Source organism: Myiozetetes cayanensis, unplaced genomic scaffold, assembly GCF_022539395.1.
Source record: "Myiozetetes cayanensis isolate MyiCay16 unplaced genomic scaffold, myiCay2020 scf53, whole genome shotgun sequence".
In the NCBI taxonomy this organism is placed as follows: Eukaryota; Metazoa; Chordata; class Aves; order Passeriformes; family Tyrannidae; genus Myiozetetes; species Myiozetetes cayanensis.
In genome coordinates, this window is record NW_026087776.1 from 46,837 (window position 1) to 59,118 (window position 12,282).

Below are 12,282 nucleotides of genomic sequence, written 5' to 3' on the forward strand. Positions count from 1 at the left end.
AAGCTGCTTTCACTTCTTTTATTCCCCTGCTCTGCCCTGGCAGAGCACATTTTGGACCTTCACCTGTGCTGATGGTGAAAGCAGTAATTATGGGACGCAGAGCTTTTAATTAGAAGGGATTATTTTTTTAAGAGGAAAATCGCCGGTGGCAATTCGTGCGCTGCAGCTCTGACAGCAGGGATGTGAGGCTTGAGGGGGATGAAAATGTAGCAGATAAGAATCTTGTCTGTAAAGAGCATCAAGAGTGTCTTGCTGGGCTGAGTGTGCAGGGAGATCAGGGGTGTTTGGGTGTTTTGTGGTCCTCCTGCAGCTCAACTGCACGCTGCTGTTGGAACTGTGTTGGAGCAGAGGCTCAGGCATTGCTGGGCTGCTGGGGGAGCTCAGAAGGATGTTCCCTCTACAGTTCCCCCAGAGGAAGAACTGAAGCAAGAGAAGCAAATTAGCCCCTGAGTGTCTCTCTGTGAGGTGGAGTGGGAGCACTGAGCTGGCAGATCTAAGGACCCCACTGCTCTTGACCGGTGTTTCTGGACCCACGTGGGAAACCAGAGAACTCAGAGCTGACAGCACCACTGACAGCAGAACTCAAACTCAACTTCCCTGGAGTGGAACCTGCTCAGAGCTGATTGTTTTGGAGGCAGTCCTGACCCTTCTCAGCACAATGTGTTAATTAGTTCCTCATATATGGAAGTCCAATGGCTCGTGCTGGACTGGCTCGTGCTCCGACATCGGTGTGATTGGAGCAGGGCAAGTTGGCCAGGGCTGCTCGCCCTGTTTGGGATGCCAGGGAGCATTCAGGGCAGGTGTAGGGCAGTGGGTGTTTGTAGCTGGTCCTGGAAAGCTTTTGTGCTGTTACATTTAGTCCTCTCAGCAGGCAGGTTCTGGACTTGCCCACCCTTGTGCCACCAGGCAGAAAGTTTGCCTGGCTGTGGGTCACGTTTGCTTGAGTCAGGCATGGTGAGTGTTGAGCATGAGAAGAGCAGAAGCTGGAGGGCTCTGGAGCAAGGCATTCATTCCTTTAAACATCCTAAAGCCTTCACTAGGAATGTCATCCATCAGCTTCCCACTGTTCAGTGTCCTGTGTGTGGAGACACAGACACATCCAGTGCTGCAATGGGAGGAACTGTGAGTAAGGGTTACCTCACCCCCCAACATTGTGACCTGCTGGGGAGGGGGTGAGGAGGGAGACTCCTTCCTCTCTCTCTGTGTGCTGACTGCTTGTCTGGACGAGTCATGCTTTGTGGTATCTGTCATCATTTCATAGTAGCTTTCAGGAAAGATCAGCTTATCTTAATGCGGCCCCTGGGCTTTTTTTATTTGAAGCTGCCTTCCTGTGTCCACAAAATGATGTGGAAAATGAGGATAAAGGCCAGATATGTTTCCTGCCCTGTGCCCTGATGCATTCCTGGTGTCCTGAATTGCTGCAGAGGTGAAAAGTGAGCTCACTGTCCTTGGCACTGCACCAAGACCTCTCTGCGTGTCCTGCACAGCCCCAGATTGTTTGGAGCAGTGACGTGGCCCCAAACCCACCCCTGACTGAGGGAACTCAGTAGTTGCTCATCAGTGCTCCCAGACCCAGGTCTCTCCAGGTGGGACTGGCACAGCTCTGTTGGGTTTAAGTTGCTCTGTGAGAGAAGTCCCAAAACCTGCAGCCCCCAACCTGCTGCTCCTTGGGGCATCCAACTGCAACCAGCCCACCAGGAGAGTCTGAACAAGGTCTGCATGGAAACCTCGGGGAGCTTGGATAGCTCAGCTGCCTTTGTTTGCTTGAAGCCTCTCAGCCTCTGATGGTATCAGGAAGGGAGGTATTTTTACAGATAACACTAAGCCAACAGTTCCTGAAACCTTAAATTATCCCAGATGAGATGCAGTGAGCACAGCAAGGACGTGCCGAGGTTAAAGGCATGAGCTAATGGGGTTTTATTGGGATTGCTGGCAGAGAAAAGTGGCAGGTGAAGAGAGCAACGACTCATAATGTTCATAGTTATGGGATAAAAAAAAAAAAAAGAAAGGAACATCTGTAGAAGCCATGAGGAATATTTGGCTGAGCAGAACTGTAATCAGATGCATGTTCAGCAGCAGGGTGTTCCTGCCAGCAGCAGGACCTGGGAGAATTGGTTTCAGCCTGCACAGAGTTAAAAGTGATTATCCAGTGCAGTGACTTATGACTGCTCTGTGGTGCTAAAATGTCTGTGTCTGCCCAGACTGTGCAGGATCCAGCCAAGACAGTTCTGGGCAGGGAGGTGAGCCCTGTCCTGGGCAATTTAAAACTGAATAGAGAGATGAAAGGTTGGTGAAGAACCAGCAGGCACCACAGCAGAAGTGCTGCATTCTGCTGGATGCTCTGGATGCTTGGCCAAGCCCCAGCCTTTGCACAAACTGGCCTGATTTTTCTGGTTTTTCAGACACTGGGAGCAGGACTGTGCCAGGTATCTACAGAGTATATGGGGAACTGCATCTCCAAACTGCCCAACAAATGTCTTCTAAAAACTGTCTTCTGTTTTTAAAGCCTATCAGATTGCTCCATTTCCCCATCTTTCTTTCTCATGATATCTTCTTTACTTTCTTGAAGCCTGGCCCCTCTTAGCACAGGAATGTTTTGCTTTGCCGTTCAACTTTCTAATCCCCGATTTCCCCACTTGACCATGTCACTTTAACCATCCACTGAATCTTTCCTTTTTTTTACTAGTAGTAGCTTTTCTCCAGCAGAATTCTCTGCAGCTGCCCAGGCTGAGTGTGGAGGAACAAGCCCAGGGTAGTTGGGACACTTGGGCTGAGCGAGGAGGAGAATCTCTGGGCGATGAGAGGGCTTTGCCAGACTCACCCTGATTGCTTCTGGGAGACCAGGGGGTGTCTCACTGTGGCACCAGCTGCTCATGGGGGCAGCTCTGGGGTTGGAGCTGCTGCAGGAAGGCCAGGAGTCCCCCTGGGAGGGACCTGTTGTGGGGCAGCTCGTGCTGCTCCCGAGCTGCCAGCTGTGAGCAGGAGCAGATGAATCCTGGGCTGCTGTGCCAGGTTCTGTTTGTAGCCTCGAAGCTGTGACTGCTCCTCCAACAGTTGTTTGCTCAGCACATGAACCCACCAGAGGAAAAGTGAGTGCTTCCAAATCCCTTCTCTCCGTCTCGAGGCTGTTCTGGATGTGATATCACTGCTGTGTGCTTATCTGTCTGTTCCCCATCCCCTCACTCTGCTCTCAATGGCTTTGGCATCCACAGCTCATGTATCCCTACATAAAGCAGAGCAATCACAGCCTGATCTCAATGTGGTTTTCATTACAGCATTAACAAAACATTTCTTATTTATGGGCCTCTCTTGTAGGCAGCTTCTCCAGCTCGGAGAGTGTTCCAGTGTCTTCCTGCATTCCCAGCTCCCCACAAAATGGGTTTGAAATGCAAACTTTACTTGCAGAGTTGTCACAAAGAGTGGCATGAGAGGAGGAGGCAGCCAAGAGGGAAAGAGACTGTAAGCAGGGCAGAGAGTTAGGGAGGTATTTTGGCTCATCTGAGAGGACAAAGGGACAATAGAAGTGCTCAGGGTGACTCGAGGCTGCAGAAACAGGAGACTGGGGCAAAGCATCTTCTGAGATGTGCTTTAGTTGAATGCAAATCCTAAATACAGGGATAGCAGAAGGAAATTGTGAGTCTGTGGTACAGGGGAACTTGGGCAAACAGCTTCTGCAGCCCTTTCTGGACTAAAATATTGCTGATGCTGCGAGTCCAGCAATCAGCACTTGCAATACTGCAGTGACAGTTTGGAAATGCTGGGCTTTCCCAAACCCCTCTGTGAGGGATCCTTGCAGCCAGATTTCAGGGCACCCGTTGGTTCTTGGGTGAACCATTAACCAAGGAGAAGGCTCTTAATTTTGGCCTGGTTTTATGGCTAAAAGAAAATGCTACTCTCTGTTTGGTCACCTCCTTTGGGTTCTTGTAGCTGTCTTGCATTGAGGTTTCTCTTTTGTATTAGAGCATCATGCATATATTGAGGCTTTTATCATTATGGTTGGGAAGTATTCCAAGTCCTGGCTTGCCAAAAGGTTACACCCTGCTAATGGCATAAGAAACTATTCATTGTTGCTGGGAATAATAGATTTTACAGGCTACAGATAGCTGTTAAAGGTGTAGGAGTGCTGGGTAGGGAGTTACAGGAATCTGAGCAGCATCAGGCATCTTGTTGAAAGGCCATGCACAGAAAATGGATGTGTTTTATGAGAGGTTTGACCCTTCATTTGTGCAAACTCCTGTGAATGGCTCAGGCCTCAGGGCTGGCTGGTTTGAGTTGCCTGTGTGGTTTTTGTGCCCTGTTTTATACAGTGAGAACTTCATTTTGCCTGAAGGAGGGATTAGAGGGCCACGGGTAGGGAGCAGGTTGTGCCATTACCAAGGGCAGCCCTTCTCAAAAGTGCAGCGCTGCAGTGTTTCCTGAAGATGTCCAAGCTCTGCCTGCAGTGTCTGAGAGGTGATCAAGGCCTGGGCATCCCTTCCATAAAACAGAGTGATTCCTGCACTGTTCCCTGAGCAGTCCCGAGCCAAGAACCGAAATTACGTCCCGGGCAGGAAACTCAGCGACACCGAGTCGAGCGCTCCGCCCTCCCTGCCACCAGCACTGTCAGCTGAGAGCAGTCCAAACCACAAAATCCACGGTCTGGCACGAGCTGTGGCGTTTGGGAACTCTCAACCCTGTCCCTCAGCTCTCTGGGACACGGCGAGTCCGTCCCTCAGCAGACACAAAACGTCCCCCGAACGCCCCCCGCGCATCCCACGCGAGGGGCAGGCGAGAAGCGTTGCTTTGTTTGGTTCTCCCTCCGTGAGTCTCTCCAGGAAGGAGTCAGATGGCTGGGGTTATGCAAACCAAATGGATCTCCTTTTGTTTGGAGCAAAGGAAAATAGTTGCCTTTTTTTTTTTGCCTTTTTTTTTTTCTTTTTTTTTTGCGAAAACACAAATGTTCTCCAAACAAAGTGATCTCTCCCTGTAGCCAGCCTGGCCAGCCTTGAGCTCCCCCCTGGGACCACAGGGCTGATAAACTTTCTGGAAAGGGAAGGACTGATGGAAGTTGGGGGTGGGAAGGGAGAGAAAGAGAAACAAAAACCTGATGAGATCTAAGTAAAAGGCCCTGCAAGACGAAGCAGCTTTTGTTCCAGTGAATGCTGGCACAGGGATGTCTTGGGCCTTGGCTGCCAGAGTTAGCAAAGGAGAAAACAAGCCATTGGTCTTCATTTTCTTGGCATGTGTGCGCTGAGACAATGTCATAAATTTATGAGGGTTAATGATATCTTCATAAATCAGGGTGAGAACAGCACTGTGGGGCCAGATGCGCCACCACTGCACATCTGCCCTGAGTGGGAAATGCTGCTGGCTTGGCTTGGTAGCTCCATTGCAAAACCTGCCTGTGCTGCAAGGTCCCCACGAGCCCAGAGCTGGGCTGGAGGAGATGGGAAGTGTGGAGGGGTGTGGGATTACTGCCCTGCACCCTTCAAGTGCCCGTGTTCTGCCTGAGATGCCCTTTGACAGGAAGCATCTCCTGGAGCGTGGGGCTGGCAAAGGAACACCCACCCTGTGCTGAAATCAGCTGCTCCTGATGTTCAGCCTACTGGAAACGTTCCTGCATGTTCCTGCACTGAGGCTGTGGGAAGACAGCACTAATCTGGCACTTTGCAGGCCAAGAGCTGGAGCAGGGATCTAGAGGGATCCCAGGAGCTCCGAGCCATGGGGTGGAACCAAAGCCAGGCTGTGGAAACCGTGTGTCTGCCCAAAATGTTTCACGTTCAGCTGTTGGCCTGGGTCAAAGAGTCCTTGACAAAACAACTGCTGTGGGTAACCCAGAAATTCAAGTGTGTATGTGTAGGCATGGGATTTGCTGGAAGCTGGAGAACATCAGGGAAGGTTACAACTTTTCATTACCATTTCTTTTCTTTTTTTTTTTTTTTTTTTAATGGAGTGTAAAAAATAAACAGTTCCTAACCTGCCTGAGGAAATCTCCTTTTGCATTGCTGCCAAAGCAAAGAAATGCACCAGTATGAAACAGGGATTCTAATGTGTGACAGGAATTACCAGAGCAATACTCCTGCTCTCTAAAACTCTGTGTTTGGTGGAAACCTCTTCTAGGAATGTCTGGGAAGGAATGCTTGGCTTGGTGAGTCCTGCTTCTGCGTGAGGGGGCAGACTTCTGCAGTCAGTACCTCTTTGTGCCTCATTCACTGCACTAAAATGGGCTGCATGACCCTGATCCTGAGGGAACCCCCCTGAGCTGACCCTGAGGTCAGGGCCAGGGTCAGGAGTGCTCTGCTGCTGGTGCCCTGGTCATCATTAGACACCATCCACATGGACAAACTCACCTCAGCAGCCAAGGGGAGGAGGAAAAGGCTCCCAGCTGATGCAGAAAGTGCTTTGGAGAAGTTTGCCATGTTCTCTTTGGCTTGTGCCTCCTCGTGGCTTTTCCTCTTTCCACTGGCACCTGAAATGGAGTCGTAACTTGCACAGGTTTCCTCAAAAGCAAAGGACCAGTTGGCCAGAACAGTTCAGCTCTTCATTCCATGACTAATGGAATGACTAATGGAATGGCTAAATGACTTGGTTAAACTTCCATCCTCGCTCCTCTCCTTTCCTGGTGCTGCCAGTGGGGCACTGGACACTGACCTCGCTCCCCTGTGTGTTCTGAGCACCCTGGGCATTAATTCAGTGCAAGATGCAGTTGTGAAGAGACTTTAGATGGTCTGAGAGCCCAAGTTTGTGTCTGGGATGTCAAACAGCTCAGCAAGGGGGTGGTGAATGGTGCTCCTGTTCCATGGTGGCCCCGTAGAATGAACGTCCCATCCACCCTCAGGGTACAGAGAAAAGATGGAAGGTGAGGTTTGAAACCTGCAAGTTTGAGAGGCCAAGGGGAAGGAATCTGTCAGGAGCAGAGGGGATTTCAAACAGAATAAAATGTTCAACTGCAAAATGTTAGGAAGCTGGTAGTATTTGGTAACAGCTCATTTCAGGTCTATAAGCATCCCTTGTGAAGGCCCTCGAGGTGGTCGTGGGTACAGCTGGTGGAAAGATTTCTGATGCAGGGACGTGCTTCTGGAAGTGCTGATCCAGCAAATCAATCCCTCCTGTGGAATGTTTTGGTTTCCAGTCCAGAAAACAACCACCAGCCAGCCTGTCTGCCTGGTTTTCTGTCCATCTGCCCCATCTCCAGTCAGCTGGCAAATGGGCTGGGAAGTTCCTTGGGATCCCCATCTGTCTGACTTTGGTCTACAGAAGAAGACTATCAGTTCATGTTCCTGTTTCCCAGGCAATTGCCCGTTGTTAATTTTCCTCACTCCACCTCTAAACCCACAGTGTAATTGGGGCTGACAGGTTCAATTTGAGTTCAGATGCGTCTGCCTGAAAGTGCAAATTTTCCCATATAATATACAATTTTCTCTGCTTTGATATTTGCAATTATGTGTAACCTGCTGCGAGTCCCCGTGGGCTCCTGCACACAGAGTGGCTGTGACCCTGTGCTCTGCCCTTTCCAAAAGCTCCGTGCCTTCAGCCGTGCTGTGGCTCAGATAAGTGCCACAGCCCTTCATCCCCCACGCTGTTTGATCCTCTCTGTGTACCAGGAGTGAGGGAAAACCGTTGTTTAAACCTGCTCTTTGCTGATCAGGTAATAAATCCCAGTGTTTCTCTTTTCCAGATGAGAAGCCCTTTGTGGTGGAAGACACCTACCTGCTGTGCCCGGCACCCGTGCTGCGGGAAGTTGGCATGTATGTTTTTTTGCCACTCAAATATTTACTCTGCCTGGGGGAAGATGAGTGTGGGTGGCTTTATTACGTTCTGCTGCTCTTGTACAGGTCTGATGCTGGCATTGTCTCGTGCTCATTGTGTTAATTGGCATTAATTATGCACCGGAGCACAGGGGCAAGTGCACCACCAGCGGGAATTATAACCTGTTCAAAAGGCTCTCCTGAGCATCAGCAGCCCGGGTTCCACAGGATGGGATCAAGCAGAGGGTTGGGGACCAGCTGGCCTGACTTGTTTCTTGTGGTTCCCTTCCAGGGAAGCAGCTCTGCAAGTCAGCATGAACGATGGCCTGAGCTTCATCTCCAGCTCCGTCATCATCTCCAGCACACACTGTGTAAGTCTGTGCCTGAAACGATTCCTTAGGGGGTGGAACTCAGCAGCAGGTGTTTGTTACACCGGTGGCAGGGCTGCCAAGTTGGGTAAGGCTGCTGGGAAGGAGCTGCTTTCCCCTTCAAGGTGGGTTTGGGTGCGTGGTAATACGACATTTTGTGTATCTTCTGAGCCCTCGAGCCTTCAGTAAATGCCTCAGGCTCCTCATCTGTGGCACTGGCAGAGCTCTGCAGGGGTCTGTGCCTGCTGTGTTTGCTCTGCAGCAATGGTGCTGCTCCTTGTGGAAGAAGTGTGGAGGTTGGGATCAGACCCCTTGTCTGTAAACCACCAGCGTGGTGGCCAAAAATGTGGTGGATTCTCCCCTGAAGCAGCTGACTTGTGGCTGCATCCTTGCTTGCCAGTGGGGAATTGCTGCACTCAGGCTCTGCTGGAATGAGGATGATGAAACCATTTATAACTCACAATGCTGCTGGAGATGCTGCTTCTGCTGAGTCATGGCTGTTGGGAACAGGGCATGGAACGCCTCGTGCTGGAGGAGGTAGAGGAGGAATCCCCTTGGAGCTCAGAGCAACCCTTTCTGCCTCAGCTTTATCCATCTGTGGGAAGAGCTGTCATTGCACAGGCCATGGGTGAGGCAGTGCTGTACTTCTCCTGTGAACTGACTTCATCCAGTTTTTGGGAAGCCAGAGCAGTCTTGCCAGAAGGACTTGGAAATCTGTGCCCAGCCTGCCTTTGTCCCTGTCCAGTAAAGGCCTGCTGTGTTTCTGAGCAGAACCAGGGCGAGGCCAAGCTGTGTGACACGGGGGCACCAGAAGTGTTCTGTGCCCACAAAGGCTGAGCCAACAGCTGAGAAAAGTCTTTTGTGTCCCCCGAACTTGATCCTTGTTCAACAAGGCCGAGACTGAACGGAGAGACGGTTTTCAGAGCTTACAGGAGGGGTTGTATTCCAAAACTGACAAAGATTTCCTTATGCCTCAAAAGAAGGGAGTTTATTTGATTAGTTAATTTTCAGTTCTAGTTCACTGCTCACTGGCAAAAACGTATTTGCGTGTTGTCAGCAAATTCAAGGAATGTTTTCCTGTGTTTTACTCGTATGAGGCAAGACCTGGGAAAGAATTCTCAGGGAAAAATGATTCCTTCCTTGTATGCTTTCTTCCACTCTGATGCCTCCAGACTGAGCAGCCAGAACTCAAACCCAGATCCTACATCCAAACCTAAATTCAGTGGCTGCTTTGAAAGTTATAGCACAGGCTTCACTAATGGAGGAAGTTTCTCCTGGGTAAACACGTGTTTTGTCTTTGTAGTAGTGTTTTGTGTTTCAAATTCTCTTTAAACACGAAGCTGTTTGCTGAGGCTGCAGTGCTCTCTTTAATTAGGGTTACAAGGGCTCCAGACCTGGAAATGCCCCTGGATAAAATGTCACCAAATTACTTGTTTAGTTGACTTTGACTCCTAAGTTGTGGATGTCGGTACCTGAAGATCAGGACAGAGAGAGCCTAGACACTGAGCTGTCTAATAGGCATTTTTATCACCCTAGCTGGCAGAAGTTTTAGTGTAGGTTTTCATGGTAGGTAAATTTGGACAGTTTCTCATGGGTTAAATAGGATAAAGCTATTTTATGCCAGCATAGCTCCTGCCCTTCAGTTAATACCTAAAAACTCCTTGGAACAAGCAGCAAAATAAATGTCAGACTTATTGAGCAGTGAAAACTCTAGAAGAAAAAACACAGTTCAGAAGTTAAACTGTGTTGGTTCTGTTGGGTTCTGCCTTTTGTTAACTGCTTGTGCTTACCAATCTCAGAGGACAGGCATGACTGTATGTGCTTTATACCTCCTTTTCTGTGGGACTCAAGGAATTGCTGGTTTAGATTCCCAATATAAAACTGGAAAAAGTGCTTAAATCTTGGTTTTTTAAAGTGAGTCTCCAAGGCTTTCCTGTTACCTCACTACAGTTCTTGCTGTTAAAAAGTAATTGGTTTCTCATTTAACTAAAAAAAAAAAAAAAAGGTGTGGGAAAGACTTGTAAAGATGCTTTTCTGGAGAGAACCTTTCAGCATTTTAATTTTAAAGTACATTTTGGGGAGACTTGCAGCCACGTCCAAGTGGTCTGAGCTGCCTCAGGTGGAGCATAATCTCCACTTAAAGAAAGAATCAAAATTCTTCGCAGTTGGCCCAGTTCTTTTCAAGCCTGAGGGGTGGAACAGTCCATAGGAGGCCTTGGGGATTTTATTTTGTTTTATTTTTCAGTATGAGGTTTTAGAGGCATGAGCTGATTACACATGGGAGGCCCTTCCAAATCCCTTGTGATGAGTCTCAGTCTGGAATTCACCTGGTCAACAAATGAGACCCCAACTCAGCACCAGAGCAAAGTGGGACTGCCTGACCTCAGGCAGTGCTGGGGTCAAAGGTGGAGTTGTCATCTCCTGGAGATGGTAAAAGGCATTGACAGGAACTGCATGGGACTGCTCAGTTCCCAGAGAGCAGTCAAAGGAGAGGAAAAGAGAGAAAAAAGATAAGTCCAGGTTAGTAGAGGGGCATTTTTTGTCCTGCTTAATGCGACTCCATGAGTGCTGTGTGAGTTCCTCAGGAGCTTTTGGTGTGTGCTTGTTACCATCTTGGCTTTGCTGCTGGTTTTGGTGGCTCTGAGGTCAAACAGGAACCCTGGCTGGGCAATGCCAGGTACCCTCAGGACGGTGAAGTGCCGGAGGATGAATCTGTCCTGTCTGTCAGGAGGGGAAAATAGAGAGACCGGGGTGTTGCACCCACTGCTTTGAGGTGACAAAGCAAACCTGCCCCAGTCAATCTTGTCCCCACGGGGGTTCAGGGGCTGCAGCCCCTCCCAGGTGCCCAGGTGGTGCAGGATAGAAGAGCCATGTGCTTTGAGAGGGGCAGAGATCCAGGGGCTGTGTCCTCTTGGGTGCTGCAGCCTCCTGGAACACCGAGCTCTGTGCTGGGAGCAGCTCTGTGACAGAAAGGGCCTTTGCTGCTTGGAAGAATGCACTGATTTCCATTTATCTGTCAAGAATGGGCCAGACACAGGAGCTGTTGTGGTTGGGCAGAGCATTTGTCTTACTAAGCTGTGGAATGCAGATGCAGGCTCTGGCTGATGCTGCGTGTGAGGGTTGGGCCCTCTGTGCAGGGCCAAGGTTATTTTTCATTCAGAGGTTTTGCTCCCTGCACCCCCCAGCCCAAGGGTCACTGCCTGGCTCCTGCTGGAGCTGCTAACACAGGGCCTGGGTTTGCATCAGAGGCAAAAGGGGAACGCTGTGTGAATCAGGGGCTGCAGACAGAAGTTTAATCCTGCTCCCCACTAACTCACGTATTCCCCATTTAAACTAAGACAGGGCTGTCCTGAGCGTAATTTAGGGTGTTATTTGGCCTGGTCTGTGTGACCACTGGCAGCTACTCCAACAGAGCAGGGGAATGGCTGGAATGAGAGCTCTTAAGGCTTGGAGACAGCGAGCTGTTTGTGTGCTGGGCTGGGGATGAGATGCCAACATCTCTGGGCTGACAGAGCTCAGCTGGATTCAAGGGCTTGATGGATTTGTCTCTTGGCTTTGCTGGTCTGGGACAGTGTCATGGTCTCACCCCAGATGGCAACTCAGCCCCAGGCAGCCTCTCACTCTTTCTCCCTCAGTGGGATGGGGAGACAATCAGAAGAGTAGAAGCAAAGAAATTTGTGGGTCGAATAATTTCGATAAATTTAATAAATTGAATAGGGCAAGCAAAAGCCACACACACACACAGGCAAAGCAAAGCAAGGAATTTATTCCCACTTCCCAAGGGCAGGCAGGTGTTCAGCCACCTCCAGGAGAGCAGGGCTCCATCACAGGTGATGGTGGCTTGGGAAGGCAATGCCATCACTCCGAGGGTCCCCCCTTCCTTCTTCCACCAGCCTGACGTGCTGAGCACAATTCCATAGGGTCTGGAATATCAGTGGGGCTCAGCTGCCCTGGCTGTGTCCCCTCCCAGCTCCAGTGCACTTCCTGGGTGGGTGCTGTGAGCAGCAGGAAAAGCCTTGACTGTGCTCAGCAACAGTGAAACCCCCCTTGTGATCAGCACAAATCCCAAACTCAGCCCCACACCAGCTCTGAGGAGGAAATTAACTCTACCCTCTACTGATTTATTCCTCCAAAAGTGGTTTTGTAGTATCTGCACCTTTTGAAGTGATGTTTGTCTTTCATTTGGA

At 49.9% G+C, this 12,282-nt stretch overlaps 1 protein-coding gene across 1 annotated transcript in view; it reads left to right on the forward strand.

Annotated features, from left to right (window-relative positions):
* Positions 1-12,282, forward strand: part of ANTXR1 (ANTXR cell adhesion molecule 1) — an 89,251-nt gene that overhangs the window by 27,553 nt on the left and 49,416 nt on the right. The window contains 2 exon segments of the mRNA XM_050334419.1: positions 7,658-7,727; positions 8,020-8,098. Coding sequence (XP_050190376.1) covers positions 7,658-7,727; positions 8,020-8,098 — 149 coding nt within the window.